Below are 19,867 nucleotides of genomic sequence, written 5' to 3' on the forward strand. Positions count from 1 at the left end.
TAATTGGCACATCGTGTTGGTAATGTGAGCGAGGTGATATTTTACCGCGATGAGGAATTTAATCGCCCCAGACTTCTAGTAAAATGAATACACTTATTGTTTTCAATTTATGCCTTGGTATATATTTCATAACTGGTAAATGTTTAAATTACAATTTTAGCAAAATACCAATTAGGTTTTCGAATGTTTTGTTTCCCCAGCTTGATCTTAATCGGTTCAATTACTATTTCCTTTAGAGTGTGGTAAATTCGCAACTGGAGATGATTCTCTGCCACCGAGGCAATTCCAGTACTTAAAGATGGATTATCTGCATCGCGGTAGCTTCAACAATACCGACTGCTTGCGAGAACTGCTCAACTGTTGGGAGGTCGTTAAGTAAGTTCTGCGACTACAACATTATAATCAACATGATTTGTTTTTTTTTAATTTCATTATTATCATAAAAACTAAGTCGGAAATTGACGTTTAGTTTATGATGGAAATAATGATTGTTATAATTATGTATGATTATTAGAACTCAACTAATGCATTAACATCTACGTAGTGCCTTACATATAAGACATATACCTAATAGCTACGCGCATTGTTAATTAGATGCATGTAGGTACATAGTTCCTGAGAAATACCAACATAGACTGGTTATACATATGTATATAGATATCTAGAATAGAAAAAAGTCGCTTTCTGTATCAGTCTGTATCTCCGCTTTCTTCTTAACCACTTACCGTATTGGTATTTTTACATTGAAAAGATAAAGATAGTTATTAGGGACCATCCATTAATCATGTGAGGCTTGAAATTGGGAAGCGGTTTGTAAAAATTACGAATTATCACAAAGGGCGAGAGGGGGGGGGTGGATTGTAGTAAGATATCATGTGTATTTATTTCTCGTCAAACGCGCTATTTATAAACCCCAGGTGGTGAAGTGTGATGACTACGCTTGCTGTGGACATGTGCGGAGGTCTCTTCGATCTATTATTTCGGAACGCTTTGTTATACCGCCGAACCCAATTTTGCAATCGTCTAATAGCCTACGCATTTCGAAGCCTCAAAACCATGGCATGGCATGATGGCAAGACGTTTTCGCATGGTTACACCATACGTTTATTATTATTTTTATGCCAAACAAAAACAACCGGCAACCTGTCAACGTGTAAAAGTACACGTGATGTTGGGTGTCGTCACCTCGTTTCACTAAGGCGGAGGGAAAATAAAAAGAAAATGCTAAAAAAGATCACGTGATTATTGGACGGCCCCTTGTAAGTGTACATTTGTTTCATATTACTTATGTTATAAATACAGGCACCTATTTAATATTTTAATGTTTCCGTCAGGGTAAATTAAAGCAAATTTCTACATTATGATTATTTATGTATATATTATTATTATATTATACATATTAATACACCACAGGTGAAGTGGATCACCCACTTGGAACGAAGTTGCGTACGTTATATATTATATAGCAGTTCTAGAATATTAAATATAAATATATATAACAAAATATAAAAAGTTGAATTACTTATGTTTTATAAAAGAAGTACTTGACAATTTCTGTCAGTATACTCTACTGTTAGCCTCGTAAAGAAATTCGTTCCAATAAATTTCCGGCAATCGCCGACACCCAAACACTCCTCACTTGGTTGGACCAAGTTCAGCTTAGCTACATCAGTAACGGTCGGTATGTTGACGCAGACCTGACATCATCTGCTCGAAAGGAGTTATCTTCGAGTCCGTGTGCGGCATCATGAAGCGAGATTGCACCGAGAAACATGGCCTCGTTAACCGTAAGAATTGTGTTATACTTTACTCTGTTAGGAATATAGCAATATGTAATCTCTTCGGGATGTTTTTAGCAAAGTAGGAATACTCACTGTTGCGTCACAATATATTTACAACAATATTATGTACATTCACAGTAGCTTTGATCACTTTGATAAAATCAGTGATAATCATTATATGTGTACAAGAAGTAAGGATAAGCTTAGAACGTCAAGTTTCAATATGCAAAGAAATCGTCAACAAAGCAAAGAATTTTTTGTATTCAAATAAGAAAAGTTGTATTCAACAGCAAAAATAATTATCATACAGAAATATTCGTCTCCGCAGTTACTACTTCCGCCTGCCAAAAAGTGTTTCATCAAATAAATTATATCGAGTATGGTGTCGGCGCCTGCGGGCGGCGGGGCTGTTCTGCAAGAACAAACTCGAAACTCGTCGCATATCCCAAACGTAAAGTGTCAGGGATTTATATTTTCTATTCGACATTTCGAATACATCATGTCGGTCGGTTTTCAATATAACTCGGGTGAGACGAGACCCAAAGTGATTTCTTGCAGAACAGCGCTGCTGCTACCGATTCGTTTTGACGAAATATACATGTTTCGGGCGTCATTGCCGAATTACTCGATCCCGATCCGTACTTTGAAATTCTTAAGCAATTTTGCTCCTATTGACATACGTTTTCGTAATGTTCGTAATATTATTCATAATGTACTTCTGTAGCTGAATTAGAAATAAAATAGTTTGTAACTATTACTACTTTTTTCCGGCTTAGCTTAATATATTTACTAAAGAGCTTAATTTTAATTTTTATCTTTAATATTATATTCTAAAATTATTTGTTCGTCAACTTGTACCACTGTTTCAGAGCAGGAGGGACCTCTGTTCGAATCATTCTGTAGGACGTGGAAATACGACAGCCGGACGTAGGAGTGCTGGGGTTCACACGGGGCTCCGTTACCGGCCGCGACAAGGGATTATTAAAATTAAGTTTTATAATATATTGAAAATAAAAGCGTTGTAGTCAGAAATGCAATTTTTTATTATTTGAAAGCATAGTTTTCGCTTTAAATCACTGACAAAATTGCTTCAGCTCGGCGTCCATTTCTAAATTACAGTTCTCAACGAAACCCGAGTAGTAAGGAAGAGTCACCAATGGAACATTCGTTAGACCTTAGAAATTCACAAACAGTTTTTTATTATTTTTGTCCAGCAAAATATTATACACATGAGATGCTCAATAGGATCGTGACCGACGCGAAGTCGCATCGGTTACTCTTCCGCACTTACAATATCATTTACATTGCGACACTTGTCAATACTTTCTTCTTGACCCGCATTCGAAGGGTGTAGGCAAGTCATTTTTAACATGTGCATGTTGTACAGACCATAAAAACAAATATTCTTTAATATTATTTTGCTAGCTCGCACATCGAGATGAGGGCTGCTCTGAACTTTGTATAACGCTTGTGTCTAAACATAAAGACGCCCTTCACTACACACGAAGTCGTCGAACAAAGTAAGGAGATACATACGGTACAGAGTACATACATTACAGATTACAAAAGTCGATATGCAATATATCTTTAACCGACAAATTAAAAGCGAAAATCCTCGCAAGACATCTTCACTAAAGAGACGCTAAAACGCCAACGAACGAATAAGACCAGTCCGACGCGAAGCTACGATCATGAAAAACTTACTCCTTAGAACATCGATTCCGATTAGGTAGTAATAATTTTTAAACTCTATCATTTATTAATTTGAAATAGCACATAAATACACTTATCTAAAAACAATAACCGACGGGCACGAGCCGCCATACTGCAACCTTAATCATAACTGGCTAAAATAACATTAAAAACAATCGAAGTGATCACAAGTATGACGCACGCACTCGCACACACGCGCGCTCTCACACACTCGCACGCCCGCACGCACACACGCACGCACACCCGCACGCACACCCGCACGCACACACGCACGCTCGCCCGCTAGGAACCGGCGCCGGTGACGTCACGCCGAGGCGCCGCACCGCGCGCGTCGCACCACAAACAGCTCGGGCTCTCGTTCATACACCTATAGCCCGCCTAAACCTAACGCGAAATATGCTCCCCCTAAGTATAATCGATATATTTGGTTCTCACTAAAGTAAACGGAGGTCACGCTCGCACTCGGCCATATATCTCTTCTATACATATACATATACATATACATACGACAAGGCATCGATATATTATCAGTTACATCTATGTAATCGTGTCTACTGCGGCGTTACTACGTAACCGCGGACGAGGTCCCGACCGATGCGACGGCTTTGGAAAAATAACAACGATCGCAGTCGAAAAATATAGTTTAGTTAAATGAAAACAAATTAATTAACACTTCATTATTCAGTATCCTAGATAAAATGAGGCTCCTAAATTTCTTACAAGGAAACAAAGTTATAAAATTATTAAAAGCCTACACACCGGTCTTTATATCGCTGGATTTATCCACGAAGCGAAGCCGGGACCTCGGCCACTCCCGTGCAGCCCGACGGCCGACCGGGCGACCGTCCGGGCGGCCGACCGGGCGGCCGACCGGGCTATCAAATGTATAAAATCCAAGTTCTATGAACTCTCGCATCCACGGACACACCGGTGAATCACACACCATACTTATAAATTATTATGTGAAAAAAATTATAATATCAATATATTATTATTATTTTCTTAAAAACGAACAGTTGAAGCTACGTCCGCTCCGGGTCGGGCCTCCCCGACCGGACGCAGACGTAAAAGAATAAATAACTTATACGACAATTTCCACGGTGAAACGAGGGGACGAGAACGGGAGCGAAGGAGACAGATAAAGGCGAGGAGGAGGGAGGGTGAGGGAGGAGGAGGAGGATCAGAATGAGGACGAATGAGGCGAGGCCGGGGCTTAGAAGAGCCGTGCGCGGCGCTTGAGCTCGTTGCGGCGCCACTGCGGCAGGCGGTAGAAGTCCTGGCGCCCGATCTGCAGGATCGCCTCGAACTCCGCGTCCGACAGGTGGCGCTGCAAGAGACACGCACTTCACGCTTTTGTAGACAACCGTTACGTCATCTGCTAAATATTCTCTATTTTTGGTTTTTATAATTTTACTATTGCTGTGCCGTGTCCGAAATAAACATTTCTTCCACTTCACGTGAGTGGTCACCACCGCCCGTAGACGATGGCGCTGTAAGAAAAATTAACCATTCCTTACATCACCAATGCGCCACCGACCTCGGGAACTGAGACGTTACGTCCCTTGTGCCTCAGTTACATGGCTCACTCACTCTTCATTCATTTTTTGTAATTTCATCGCTCAATTGAACACATACGTGCGTGTAAACACGTGACCAGAAGAGACGACGACGAGGGCTCGCCTCGTACGATGAAAGCGAAGACAGAGTCGCTTCGAGACCGCATTCCGCTCACCTCGAGATTGAGACGGTCGACGTCGGGTGGCAGGCGGTAATTGGTGATGAGGAGCAAGTGGTAGGGGTAGAGCTTGGCGGGCTCGTGCAGCAGATGCGAGGTGGCCATGTTGGGCAGCGAGCGCCGCACGCCGCCGCCGCGCACGCCCACGCCGCCGCCGGGGCCCACGCCCAGCCCCCCGCCCAGCCCCACGCCCACGCCGGCCGCCGCCGACACCACGCCGCCGCGCACCGCCACGCCGCCGTCCGTCGTCTGCGGGCGCAAGGACATCACGCGCTGCGGACGCGCCGGCGCCGGCGCTCGGGGCGCCCGCGCGTCCGCCGCGCTCGTCGTACTCACCACAGCACTCCTGTCCACGTCGGTGATGGAGCCGGCAGAAACTGCAACCAGAGAGTGGCACATGTATCGACGGCACCGGGATATCGACAACTATTTCAATAAATTATGTTCTCTTCGAAAAAAAATGAAAATATAAATATCGATTGGAAGCGGTCTAAGCGATCATGCCGTGAGTGATCAGAGTGAAGTCAATGCGACGAGGGCGAGCTTGCGCCACTTCGTGGCCGTGAATCGAAATGACGCGGATGTTTCGATGGTTTGGCCGGTGCGAGCACACTGTACTCGTACACCGACAGAGGAACTCTTTCGCTCGTGAAACTACCTTTTCGCATATAAAATAGGAACAAACACAAAACTCTTGCGTAGCAACGTTTGGGAGATGTGGATCAATACGTGGTGCCAACTGAGTAACATTTCACAAAATATGGGGAAGGATAAAAGCGTAATTGCGGCGCTAGTGCTGCCTCGCTCGGACGCGAGTGAGACGCACGCGTTACTTACTGCAGAGATCCGTCCGCACTGTACGCACAAAATTAATAATTGTCCCTTGTTATATATACTTGTTTAATACAATAGCGTAACATGGAGGCGCATATCATTTGCTATTATTTTATATAAACGAGCACAAACACATTTCATTATATTAGAACGAAGGAAATCAAGGCGCGAAGTACATATGTGGGAACAAATCTTTCAAAAAGTAAATACGAAAATAATTTCGTTCATCGGTGCCCAGAAACAGGTAGACTAATGTTTTTTCCCATCCTCGTATTTTTCGGTAATTTAATTAGTATGATTATTAAATTAGCACGCTTCACGTCAGCTTTGACAGGTGGCGCCCGAACGGGGGCTATGCTTGAAAACTAATTTATTTATTTAAGGGTATTTAACTTAGTAAAGTATGAATATCGGTAAAGTAGTCACTCACTATCTGACTTGCCGCTGCTGAAGTCGGTGCTGTGCGTCTTGTCACCGAGTCCGCTAAACGTGAAGTCGCCCTGAAATATCACAAAAGTTGTCTCTATATTTATACATCTCAAATGAAACGACAGTCTCTACATAACTTTAGCTTAGGAAGATTTACGAATGATTCTACCAACTGATGGTAAGTAAGTAAAACCACCTTCGTCCGTTCGCCTCGCAAAAGGTGCGGGGATGGTCAACTACTTACATCTTCAAAGCACCACCAACCGTTATATATAATGTATTATATCCCTTGTCCCTCTCATTGCACTCACTCAAACTGGAAAACTGGAGTACAAAGTGATATTTGACGATAGAAAAAATAGCCAGCGGGTGGACAGCCTTCGAGTCGGGACAACACCGGGTATAAGAAATATAAATATTGCGAATGCCATCGAATAGAACCCGAAGCATTATAAAGCGTCAAAGTCGGGATCGACGACCGAAAACGCCCGGAGACCGTCTCGGTGAGGTGACACATTTTCACCTCCCCGACTGCCAGACCTTCCCGTGCCCTAGGCCTGCAATAATCACGATCGTTTAAACAAAATAAAGAAACAGACTTAATATCAAATCTACGAGGCTGCGCCATCGAGGTCAGGATCGGACCTCGACATTTCGCAGATGCGGTACTGAACGTTTTCCTCCAGCGCACAAGTCGCGGCCGGCACTCACCGCGGTGCTGGACGAGAAGGTGTGCGAGCGCGCCGCCAGCCCGTAGCCCGGCCGCGGCGCCGCGCGCAGCGACGACACCACTGTGGGGGCGGGGCGTTAGCGCGGGGGCGGGGCGAGAGCGCGGGGGCGGGGGGTACTCACGTTGCAGGCGCGCAGGCCGGCGGGCAGCGTGCTGGCGCGCAGGCCGGAGCCGGGCCGCGGCGCGTGCGAGGCTACGACAGCACTCCTACGTCACTACGCGCGCTACGCGGCCGCGCCCGGCGACGGCCGCCACTCCCGGCGTGGCGACCGTCGCCGGCGCGAGGGCCGTCCTCGGATCGTATAATTCCGTTTGTACTTCGGTGGCCGCGGCCGATAGAATGATAGATAGTTGACCCGAAACGATTGATTCATTCGGAATTGTACGATCCTTCGATATGCATGCCAAAATAAATATTTAACATAGATCAGCGGACATACGATAGACTGTGATGAATATGATTGTATTTTTTACGTTTGATATTCATACTCTAAGCGAGAAAAATAACTGAATTTCGGTAAACAATATTTAATAAATAAGAATTGTATAGAGCACGATATAAATACATACTTATTAATAATACTTGTTAGTATGAAGCGTCACCGTGACAGCGCATGCGTTTAGTGCTCGAAGGTGCAATCGAGTCACACAATTGTCATATCAAACATCGAGGTAGATAATAAACTCTATTTTAAATATAAGGTCATGCTATGCAATAACAATTTATTTTGTAAAAAATATATATCCGTTACAAATAATACCATCATGACACACGCTAAGCTACTACGAATTCATTGCAAGCCCGAAAAGATAATTATACAGGCATTAACAACTACATAGTAATCTTCTATCAAGTCGTCTTACGAATTCGTCCCACCCCTTTCTATGAAAGCCCATACAGCATAGTGAATACACAAAACACACAAAAGCGACGTGCAAAGCTCCGCACGGCGTCCGCCTGCACGTGTACCCCCCTCCTTCCACCCCCCATCGTTACAGCTCTTCGAGCTCTGCTCTCCGTTATACACTTTCGTCTCATAAACAGCATAACAGTTTTGAACTCATTGCAAAGATAACAAATTTACGTAACTTTCACAGACGGTAATGACATCATATGTTATATTGTAATAAAAACTGCTAGATTTTTTGATGTAATGTGATGAAATGCGACGATCGACAAAGCCTAGACTAAGTGGTTGATTTATTACTTTGAAATAATGGGATAGAACAGTGCCAATGAGTAAAATTAATGCGTTTGTTTTACGAAGCGAGATAGGTCGAACCTTATGACGTACGGCGGAGAACTCACCATCGTTTAAATAGTAAGTAAATACTGAAAGCAGGATAAGGTTAAGATTAGTCTACGCTCTGTCTCTGGCGTCGCGATGTTACGTCACAGCTGAGAAACATCCGACACTGAACATTGTTATAAACCAAGTGAATCAGCAATGTACACAGTATGAGATATCCACACACGGCGTGTCACCGAAGACCAAGGAACGGAGAGTGACCTCGGACGTCGTATCCGTAATGAAATTAGGTTGTGGTTTACGCAACAAACACTTATATGTAACAAGAACGAGTTCAGTTCACTGTAGACGGGCACAAATAAGACACTAAACATGTCGAATACCTCATATTGTGCACTATCATTAGTTCCCCGGGTAGTTAGCGGTGTCGGTGCGTTAGTTTTGTTATTATTATATAATATATCGACTAATAAATAATCATTGTATAAGCTAACTGGCGACATCACTCGTCATTTTACGGGTACTACATAATTTGTTAGTAAAGTTTTCGTTGAATTTTGAAACTGTGGCGTGTTTGTGTGTCGACGTATAAGTGTGTCGGAGCGTCGGTGTGTGGACGTGTATGTGTGTGTGTGCGTGTGGGTGTGTGGGCGTGTCGGCGTGTGGGCGTGTCGGCGTGTGGGCGTGTGGCCTCACCGTTGTAGGAGGGCACGTGGTGGTGCGCCAGCGCGGGGTCGTGGTGGCGCGGGTGGTCGAGCGAGCGCGACGGCGACGCGCCCACCGGCGACGAGTAGCGCAGCCGCGCGCCCGCCTCGCGCGCCGCACTCGGCGTCCTGCGACACACACTCGTACAGCACTCGCCCCGCCCGCGGCCGCGCCGGCGCCGGCCGGGACCTACCTGCTCGCGTTTCGCGGGTCGAGGTTCTGCCTCTTCCACTGCTGGAGCTTCTCGCGCTCCTTGACCTCCTTCAGAAACACCTGCAACAGGGAAACGAGACACGGCTCAGTCGGGTGCGCGGGGCGGGGGCGCGGGGCGGGGGCGCGGGGCGGGGGCGCGGGGCGCGCGAGCGGGCGCGGCGCGAGAGGCGGGCGTCACCTGCGCGATGCCGCTCTCTATCTTGGCGAGCTCCTGCTCCTCCTTGCGCAGCTGCGGGTCGACGTCCCCGTTGAGTCCGTTGACGCGCTCGCCCTCGTCGTCGCTGTCGGGCACGCCCTTGTACGTGTCCGACCAGCGCCGCCGACGCTCTGTGAACGTGCGGATGGAATATATTCCACTGTGGGAATCGAACGTGCGAGGAGATGAGAGCCACGACTCCGCGGTCGCAGAGATAGATCTGATTAAAGATTACAAAACTTAAATATCCTGTAGTAACAGTCAATCAATTCATGTTTGGGGAGATAGTTGGGGAAAAAATCGCACTATCGAACTCACCCGGGTCGGTGTACGGGTAGGGCGGCGCGGGGAAGTCGTCGCGCTCGATCTTAGGCTTCGTGCCGGGGGGAGGCTTGTACGCCGACGGGTAGTGGGACAGCTCGATGGGCTCCTGCAATACGAGAGGGCTCGGTCAGCCTCGGCCAGGGGAGCACGCGAAGCGCGGAGGAGCGCACCGTACCTCGTTGTTCATGTGCGGCGACTTGGGGCGCGGCGTCTCGGAGCGGATGGAGTCCACCAGCACGCGCATGCCGGGCCGCGACGACGCCTTGCTGCCGGCGCGGGACGACGCGCGCGTGCTCGCCGACGCTGCAACACGGCCGCGTTAGGGGGCGGGCGGGGCGCGGGGCGCGGGGCGCGCGGGGGGCGCGGGGCTTCGGGGGACACTCACAGGGCGGGCGGTGGAAGTGCGGCGAGGCGGGCGGGCGGTCGTAGGGCTGCACGCAGCGGCGCAGCGTGGCGGGCTCGCCGGCCAGGTAGGAGTACGTGGTGATGCGGTGCGGCGAGCAGGCGTCGTCGCGGTACTCGCGCAGCGCCAGCCCGGGCGACACGGCGCGGTAGCCGTACTGCTCAACACACTCACGGTCATTCCGAATCTCCGCTCGTGGCGACGGGCATGCGATAGTGAATTGTACTAAAACTTGTAAGCGTTTCGACCGAAATAAAATTGTGCTTTTTATCCATACTAGACTAAACTAGTACGGAGACGAGTTTATTTATTACGCTAGTAGACATTAATGGTGACCGGCTTAGTGCTTCGTTACTTACACGTTCCAAGCCCCGTTCGATATTAAAATATACCCCATAAAATTTAAATGAATTATTATTAGGAAGAAATAATATATTATATTAAAAATATAATAAAGTATATTAAAAAGCATATCAAACAAAAAAAAATGCAAATAAAAAAACACGGACCTTCCTGGTCAAGCTACTGTAGGGACTGCAGTAGGAGCCGTTGACGCTGGGGGTGCGCGAGCGCAGCGAGAACTGTCACAACAACAACGGCGTCAACGGGCGTCGCCGACGACACTCCGCGACGGCAGCGGCGGAGTGTCGTCTGCGACGGCCGTCCGATACGCTAAATTACGAGAATTTCGACAGTATTCGGTCACAATAGAGATCAGAATTACGCCGACGTTCCCGAATACTGCGAAACGCTCAGCAACTAAATAATAAACAAAAATATTAAAAATCACTATCATAGATTAAACGACTATCAGGACATGCAGGCGTGCGCGCCGACAATGAGGCCTAACTCCTCACGGCCGCCTTACCTGCAGCTCGGAGGAGGCGCGCTCGAGGTCGAGCGGCGCGTGCGGCGCGGGCCCGCAGCGCGGGTGCCAGATGGCGGCGCCCTGCAGGAACATCTCCTCGCCGTCGCCGAACGGGTCGCCGCACTTGCTGCAGCGCGCGCACGTGGGGTGGAAGTGGTGGTTCTCGCCGGCCTGCCGGGAGGGGGGGCGCTCGTATACACGCTTCTATGGAGCCGACGGTCTGTAGTGGTTCGGTAAAAACGCGTCTCGCTCGAATCGATCGATCGGATCGCGAACTCGTAACTTCCGGGGAGTCTTCTTTTCGATTCCTCGTCTAAGTGTCTCCTCGGACCGATAGATTCGTTCAGAAATATAGACACCGTTCACAAAATACTGCCACGATTCGCTCGTAGCTTGCTTTTACTTTCCACCCACCTGCAGCACCTTCCCGGAGATGTACCGCTGGCAGTAGGCGCAGCGCACGCCGTAGAGGCGCTGGTAGTCGCGCTCGCAGTAGGGCACGCCCGCGCGGCCCATGTACTCGCCCTGCAGCACGGCGCCGCACTCGCCGCACGCGAAGCACCACGTGTGCCACTGCCGCTCCAGCGCCACCAGCGCCTGCCCCTCCGACAGCTCCTGGCCGCAGCCCGCGCACTCTGCGTCCCGACGCCGGCGGAGATGTTACACGAGCGACTGTGCTCATATTTGCGGGCACGAGTCGGCCGAGTTGCAATTATAATCAAAATATTTCGCGTGACTGTCCCGAGTGAGACGCTCAATTATTATAAATTGAGAATACTCGTTTTTAAGAAACTTGTTTTGGCTCGTATAAAAAAGTATACTTACGAAATAAAAACGTGTTCAAATTAAAGTAATTGTTACAGCATCAGAAATGATTCAAAGATATCTTGACATGTCGAGTTTGACAACGTGACCTTCAAATAAGTAGGCGGTCGGCTAGGAGTGTACCTTAGACATTTTGCATGATTGCTCGACGCAGAAATATTTACACAAACCCAAACAAAGTTTAATTGAATGTGAATAAGAAATATCGTGGTTTTTCATTTAGCGTAAAATGCCACCGGCACAAATTGTGGCAAATTATATTCGCCCTCTGTACTTGCGAAAGAAATGAATACCGTGGCGAGTATCATCTTTCAATATGTCGTTTAGGGAGGGTGAGCGGACGAGTGGACATCGCTGATCGTCATTTCGCGCTCAATTGCCTCCGCCGAGGGGACAGTATCGAAACTGTACAGTTTCGGGTTAAGCTTAACAAAAAACACCAATACCAGAAGGGGTTTTTCATATAATGATTCGTTGAATTACTGTAATTATCATATAAGCTCAATATCAAACGCTGTCTAGGTACTCCGTTTTTTACGTTACACTTCAGACTATTATTCAAGGTATCGCAGAGAGCTTACGTTAAGGACTCACCATTGGGGTCCGGCTGCCGCTGGTCCCGGTCGCGGCCGGAGCCGGGCGAGCCGGGCGTAATGGGCGAGGAGGGCGGCTCGGGCGAGGAGGGGGAGGCGCCGAGCGCGGTCGCCGCAGGCGCTCGCGGCGACGCGAGCGGCGATCGCGCCGCCCGTGCCGTTTGCTTCTGCGGCGCACTCGTGCACGCCGCGCACACCACCTCGCTGCCCGTGTACGTCACCTTCTCACCAGACGGGAACGCGCGTCTTCGAAATGACGTTTAGTGTTATTAGGCCCGATCGCGAAAGACCGACGGCATAATTAATCTACTCAGAAGATTAAGACCCCGGTAAAATATTTTTGTAACAGTTTAAAAAAAAATCCATGCATATAATGTAGATGCTGAAAACGAATGTACCTTAATTAACGTACGTACGTTAATGTACGTTAATGGTGTTGATATTTTTTGAATCGCAATGAATCATAATTATACACATATAATTGACTGCCAAAAGTTAAAATTCAACGATAGCACACGTACTGGCATCTTGCGCAAGTGAAACATTTCTGGTGGTAGGTGTTTCCGAGAGCGGAGACCACCTCGCCCTCTACGTACTGGTTGCACGCCGCACACCTCGTGCCGAATGCCCTTTGGTAGTCCTGCAAACGATACAACGATCACTTTACTACGGCTTGAACATACAATAACGTACGTGCAACGTACTTATCAACATCTCGACGTAACAAGACACTTTGCGTGTATAGGGTAAGGTTGCGATCATTGGGCCCGCGCTTTGGTTAGAAAACTGTAAAATCTCGAGAACGATTTGTTTTGATTGTTACTCCTGTAACAATAAAACAAATCGTTATCCGCAATTGGCGTTATCCGGTCAACAAAACATGATGCCTATTTGTACAATTTTGTATACAATGTGGAGATAAAAATGTAGATACTCCATTAATATAATAAGCATTTTAGGGGTACCTGCGGACAGTAGTAGTACCCGTCCTTGCAGAAGAAGCCGCCGCGAGCAAGCGACGCGGAGCAGGTACGGCACGTGAAGCACGCCATGTGGAAGTACTTGTCTGACACGCGCAGCACTTCGCCGCTGCACTTGCCGGCGCACGCGCCACACACCACCCGGCCTGTAAGCAACATCACATTTCGTTTCGTTTATTCAAACTATACACAAGTTTAATACATTATACACTAATGTTTATAGTTCACTTCAGTTGAAGAGTATGTGTGACTTTACTAGACTGAAATATTAACCCCGTTTTTCAAGATTTCTGTTTTAACTCAGTTTTAACCCAAAATAGTTGAGCCATATGTTCAATCTTGTATCATAAATCTCTTACTTCTCAATATAGAATGTAATAGAATCTATACAGAAGCATTTTCAGTAGGGCGAGCGACGCGAGCGGTGGCTGCATATTTCTGCGCCGGCGGATGATTCGATTAATTGAAACAAACGTACTGCGCCCGCTGCGCCCGCGCCACCTCATTATAATATGTTCAATGTTTGAGGAGCCACACGCGTGGGGACCGCGTATGTAGCTAACTCGAGGTCCAGCTTCATCCAATTGACCCGATTCGTGGAGTTGTTATTTGTTAATTTTCACCAATTTTCAAACAATTAAATAATTGTATTGAATGAATATACCGCTACAATTTAATTGGTGAAAAGAGTTACTACTAAGTCTCGTCTGCCTGGTTCTTTCTTGACAGAATCTACTATCTAATAAAATCTGTAAATTGACGATTCAAAAGTGCGAGTATCCAAAGTCAAAATCATAAATTTAACTTGGATACAGTATGTTTGGATTTTGATCGAAGAACGTGCTGTATGTTTTTATAGTTACACAAATTTGCCGCAAAACGCACCGATAACGTACGTTTGGCGTTGGTGTCGACTGTCAGGCGTTAGGTCTATGTCCTTCGCTAGCGTTCAAGCTTGCTTCGTACCAAATTCCATCAAATACGGTTCACTGGCTTGACCGTAAAAGAACAACAGAGAGACAGAAAGGCGAACAGGCTAATATTAGTATAGATGACGGTAATACTTATTGAATTACGTTAAAAAATATTATTATTAATTACTGAGATGTGGGGTGGACTTTATTTAAATTAACCCAGGGACGTTTTAGAATTTAATAACAGGTTTGTTAGTACATTATCTCGGTATTCTCTTCGCTCTCTTTGTTGCAAACCTATTTGATATTAATCTTCACTCGTATGAAACCAACAGAGTCTAATTTAGGAAGTCGTTTTTAAAGTACATCTAACAAATTTTTATTTTTGTATCATTTCGAATATACCATTATATGTGGACTGCAAGAAACAAATTACAACGGCGATGGCCCCCGGAGGTGGATCGTGATTGGGTCTCCATAACTGAGAATAAGTTTAATAGTAACCGATGCTAAGTACAAGCGCGGCGCAACTTGTAAAGAATTGGCGCTACACAGAAAATTTAACGCCAACTGATCGGTCGTAGATTCAGACGTAAATAATTTCCGAGGAAAAGATGAATAGTGGTAATCCTAATATAAAGACAAGCATCTGTTTCGATCGTGCCGCGTCCGAGACGCGAGTCACGAGGACGCGACAGTCACGATCCTGCGCGATCACTCCCCGGCCAAGTCTGCATCGGAACTGGGAGTATACTTACATTAAGGAGATTTTTGATTAAGTCGGACTGTAATAAACTTATAGGTTCCCAGGTTCAGATTATTTACTCCCAGTTGGGCAACATACCAAGGAATACTGTGCTGATGAAAGAGCGGATTTGAACTCGCGATCTTTGTATCCACGTGTTCCCAGATTATTGGAGATACGTTGCCAGATATAGTTCAATGAGTTCGCTGACCTATCGCGGCATATCTAATCCCAAGAGATCAATGAATTTTCAGTGAAAAAATGAGGACGGCGTCCACAAACAAAATTAATTTAAAAAATTTCAATTATGATAATTATTTGGCTGGCGCTTATAATGTTCGGGGATGCATCCCCACACAGATATTAGATCTTTATTTATATTAAACATAAGGTATATTAAGTTGGTACATGCTGTTTATATTTCACCAGCTGATAACGCATACCTTAGTTGTACTAACGCAGATAAAGAAGCTATCGAATGTAATATCTTATCTAAATCCTATCCGCCTCCAATTTTTGCAACTCGTTCATGAAATACGAATTGTAAGTCACAAAGGAGAGGAATTTAATATTTGACAATCAATAATTTAATATTGTAGAAATGTCTTCCTTTTCAAAACAACGCTAATTGAATATTTTACTGTTGTTTGCTTGATCATTTGCGATGAACGAGAGGTTTATGATTGGGCTTTCTTATTTATTTTAGGAACACGTGGTCACGTAATAGTAAATATGTTTTCCCATCACTCAGCATTTAGGACGGACCTCGGCAGTACAGAATATTTACATTCGGTGCATAATCGCACATGACGGGCGAGAGTTCAGGCAGTTTTAGTCCCGACTAAAGGCATTCTGAGACAAATGATTGAACATTGCCAACTTCCAGTTTTCGTTACTTATCCTCTTAATATCCCAACCCCGGTCGCAACCGTAGACCCCGAGGCCTGCAGTCCTACTCTACTAGACTAGCAGTTCGTAACAGTAATTCCTATATTTTCCGCCCAACGCCGGATTTAATTACTATACTACTTGTCTTGTATTACTATGTTACTTGTCGCTTCGTCAGGAAACAAATGAAGCTCATTTTTGTTTTTTTATTTCAAAAATTGCCAGTACCAAATATAAATAGCTAATATTTATTTGAGTACTTAATTTTAAATATAAGGTAGAATAATAACTAAATCATCAATCGTTTATGGGTATTTTTAGAGATCCAATTACCTTATGGATCTCTGGATTTGTTAAAAATGTAATTTTAATTCAAAGTTCAAGTAATTAAAAAAAATTAAACACCAAAATACGAGACACACGTACTGCGTATTCGCCGGTAGCGGTTGAGTATATTTACATGAGTTTCGTTTATAAAAAGCAAAACATAAATGAATTTATAAAAACCAGTGTTTAAATTTAGTATTATTCAAGCGCATGGAATCTTAATGACGGAGCTTTAAGATCAATTTTATGAATTAATTATTAAACGTTGTATACGCCAATAAATTATCATTAATGAGAGTCAATTCACCTGCCGTTTCGATAGACACCAATTTTTTTCTCGCTCGTGACTCACTCGTCCGATGAGACTGGGTTTTGTTTCTGGTTTTTATGCGAGCTCCCGATCTTCGAAAACGTGATCGATGGTTTGTACGCGATGTTATGATTTAATAGCGTTTAATGGCAGCGCGTCGAACTTACGTTACGTACACGTTTCTCGGTATGATGTTTTATACCATTTTGTTATTTTAAATACATACTAATATATGAAACTCTTTCATGTCCAAAATATATATAACTTTATTGGTATTTAATTAACATCTAGACGCGAGTTCTGCGGCAGACATATTTAATATCATCATGTAAGATGTCAATTTAAATTCGCTTCTAACATTCCACGAACTAAAAAAGTACAATTATTTTAATTTGAAATAAGTTATTTTAAAGTGTTGTTACAATATTGTCTCCCAGTTTCAGGAGTCCTAGTCCCCGCGCGGAATGCGTCTCTGGAATTCCAGCTGGCGTCAGGCCAAATCCTCTCGCTATATTTAGAGCATTCCGTCTGCGGACTACGGCTTAGCTCCGGGATCCCCTTTATGTTCACATTTTAGATAAGACATTCAATGCATAGCGTGTTACTGTGAAGAACACTTAGTAGTCGATCGCTTTCCTCTTTAAACTCAGTGGATGGTTATAGGAATATAATATACCATGCTAAGACGCTCTAGTTACGAAGTCTGATAGTATATATATATTCACTACACGCAACCCGAGAGTGGAATAGTGAAAGTAACAACAGTCCCGCTGCAAGGTGGATAATTTATATCGTCCTCCACAACTTCGCGTGTTGGCGATACCGTAACAAAGCGCAACGAGGCCCGAGGGACCGCATTGTGAACTGAACATTACGCAGCGGCCCCCGGGAAGACATTGAAGGATTCGCGCTGAGGCAATCTTCATGAGATGCCTCTTCTACGACCTGTTTACTTTTACTTGTCAGCTTCAGGCAGCACGTGTGTTATTTATGAATTAAAGTTGATTAAAAGAGAAACCCCGAAATCATCTTAAACATTCCTATGTTATATGGTACATGTGTAAACGCTGCGGTTTTTCTGACCGCTATCGACGAGACAACTACAACAGATATAACAGTACACGAGTATGTGTGTGTAACTACAGACGCATCTCCTTACTATATCCCAATGGGAATATGCGAGGACACCAAACTTTGCCTGAAGTCGACGCGCTACATTTGGTAGTGAGTCGTTCTACCGACTGCACCATCTCGCTCCTTTATATAAGTAGTAACGCCTATTTACGAAGACGCCAATTACACAGACAACAGGTGCAGGACGTCCAACTAATTATGATCTCATGCAAACATAATGGATCGATTACGATTACTCGTGTGTTGCATTATTATTATACGAGTACAATACAAGCAACTGAGTGTCGTGAAGTTTAATTAGATACCGACTCGTTTGATCTTATCGTTTTTGACAACGCTCTTTAATCTGATGAACGTATAATACGATGCGAAATACAGATTTATTTTAAAGAATATAAAAATGGAAGTTTTATACATTATAATAAAAAAAAACCCAGCCAAGTGCGAGTCGGACTCGCTTACGGTTCCGTCTCATTATCAATAAAAACGGCAAAATAAATCAAGTCTATTATGTGGGACTCCCCCTTAATATCTATTTTATTCTGTTTTTAGTCTTTGTTATTATAGCGGCCACAGAAATTTATACAGTGAATGTTTCAACTATCTAACTATCACGGTTCATGAGATACAGCCTGGTGACAGACGAACAGACAGCGAATGCTGAAAAGTATGCCACAGAGTATCGTTTTTATGTCCTACCTACCTGTTTGAACGTGGTTTGTACGCGTGATTGGATTTGAATTTAAAAAAAATTACAAGAAAGTCGTCGACGAACCGTATAATCCACGTGTGAAACATTATCAATCAAAGCGGTAGTTTTTTGTTTCGGGAACTTAGATATACATCATAGTAGATGGCGTCCAAAGATATGGTAATTGACAGCTCCTGGCCGTCGCACCGAGACCTCTCGTTACTCGGTAGTCGACAGTCGACACTCGGAAATTGATATCCAGTAAAGTTTCATCGCACTCCTTCTTTATAATTGTAACTGGATACCATTTGTAGATGTATACATAAGTAACGCTACAGCCTAAAACATTTGATTACATTACAAAAAATACAAATACTTTTATCTAAGTTTTTACTAATTGTATCGAAACAGATACTTCTTGGTGGTGAAGTAAGTTTGTAACAAGAAGTGACATAACCACTTCGCTTAAATAACTTGAAGAATATGATTATAACTTAAAATATACTTAAAGCCATATTAGTTGTATTATTTGGGAAAAATTTACTGCGCTAAGCTCTACGCTTTGCTTTTACTTCCCGCGCCAACACACTACGGAAACAAGCGAATTGATATTTAATAACAAGGATACCATATTCAATACTCGTTTAAAATTCTTTAGAATTGTCGGTCACAATACAATACAGTAATGAAGCGAGTGAGGGTGGCGCGGCTCGGAAATTACTCCTTTCTGTGTAAAATGTACATTGAATTTAATATTGAAATCCTATTTCTGTATCCGAGTCGCTGAGAACTTCAGATCCTTTACAAATTTAATGGAAGTTCATGTGCATTAGATGTTCCTATAGCTTCGTATAGTTTAATGTTTTTTTAATTTATTTAATTTAAAACGAGTAGATAGACCGCCTGTTAGCAAGTTTTTAGTTTGAGTTAGCCAGTGTAACTCTACAGGCACAAAGGACATACCATCTTATTCCAAAAGTTGGTGGCGCAGGTAAGGAATGGTTAATATTTCTTACAGCGTTGTTGTCTATGAGCGGTGGTGAACACTTACCATCAGTTGCCCAAATGCTCGCCCACCGTTCTATATTTAAAAAAAATCTTGTACCTTGTGTTACATTACAAGCTGCAACTTTGTTTGTGTTGAGTTAGGCAGGGCTGGGCTCACTCACCCTTCAAACTAGATGTGTTCTAGTCTAGAAAAGATGTTGGCGGTGAAATAATTTTTGGTATTAACCACAATGCCCAGCACACCGGTGGAAACGAGTTGAAATGATATGTT

The 19,867-nt window shown here is 44.5% G+C and overlaps 2 protein-coding genes across 7 annotated transcripts in view; one reads left to right on the top strand and one right to left on the bottom strand.

Annotated features, from left to right (window-relative positions):
* On the top strand, window positions 1–2,785 carry LOC125073209. The gene is made up of 4 exons (XM_047683948.1): window positions 1–135; window positions 237–375; window positions 1,696–1,787; window positions 2,651–2,785. The coding sequence occupies exons 1-4, from the start codon at window positions 84–86 to the stop codon at window positions 2,710–2,712; spliced, it is 345 nt and encodes a 114-aa protein (XP_047539904.1). The 5' UTR covers window positions 1–83; the 3' UTR covers window positions 2,713–2,785.
* A 1,580-nt stretch (window positions 2,786–4,365) lies between these two features.
* LOC125073208 (actin-binding LIM protein 2) overlaps window positions 4,366–19,867 on the bottom strand; it is a 49,255-nt gene continuing 33,753 nt past the window's right edge. For 2 of the 6 annotated variants that reach the window (XM_047683943.1, XM_047683946.1), the window contains exons 2-18: window positions 13,565–13,725; window positions 13,121–13,239; window positions 12,601–12,845; window positions 11,596–11,816; window positions 11,182–11,352; window positions 10,823–10,894; window positions 10,296–10,470; window positions 10,086–10,213; window positions 9,905–10,016; window positions 9,537–9,717; window positions 9,371–9,496; window positions 9,169–9,305; window positions 7,345–7,415; window positions 6,494–6,563; window positions 5,566–5,606; window positions 5,227–5,478; window positions 4,366–4,821 (exon numbers count right to left, since the gene is read on the bottom strand). In XM_047683943.1, the coding sequence (XP_047539899.1) occupies window positions 4,708–4,821; window positions 5,227–5,478; window positions 5,566–5,606; window positions 6,494–6,563; window positions 7,345–7,415; window positions 9,169–9,305; window positions 9,371–9,496; window positions 9,537–9,717; window positions 9,905–10,016; window positions 10,086–10,213; window positions 10,296–10,470; window positions 10,823–10,894; window positions 11,182–11,352; window positions 11,596–11,816; window positions 12,601–12,845; window positions 13,121–13,239; window positions 13,565–13,725 (2,396 nt within the window). In that variant the 3' untranslated portion in view covers window positions 4,366–4,707. The other 4 variants (XM_047683944.1, XR_007120029.1, XR_007120030.1 and 1 more) reach the window with 4 other exon arrangements.

Source organism: Vanessa atalanta, chromosome 23 (genome assembly GCF_905147765.1).
Source record: "Vanessa atalanta chromosome 23, ilVanAtal1.2, whole genome shotgun sequence".
Classification (NCBI taxonomy): Eukaryota; Metazoa; Arthropoda; class Insecta; order Lepidoptera; family Nymphalidae; genus Vanessa; species Vanessa atalanta.

Excerpts from the sequence above, each read along its gene's own strand:
- LOC125073209 (XM_047683948.1), top strand. The coding sequence starts at position 84 with ATGAATACACTTATTGTTTTCAATTTATGCCTTGGTATATATTTCATA. Across the intron at positions 376-1,695 it reads AACTGTTGGGAGGTCGTTAA|ACCTGACATCATCTGCTCGA; the intron begins GTAAGTTCTGCG and ends ATGTTGACGCAG. Across the intron at positions 1,788-2,650 it reads GAAACATGGCCTCGTTAACC|AGCAGGAGGGACCTCTGTTC; the intron begins GTAAGAATTGTG and ends CCACTGTTTCAG.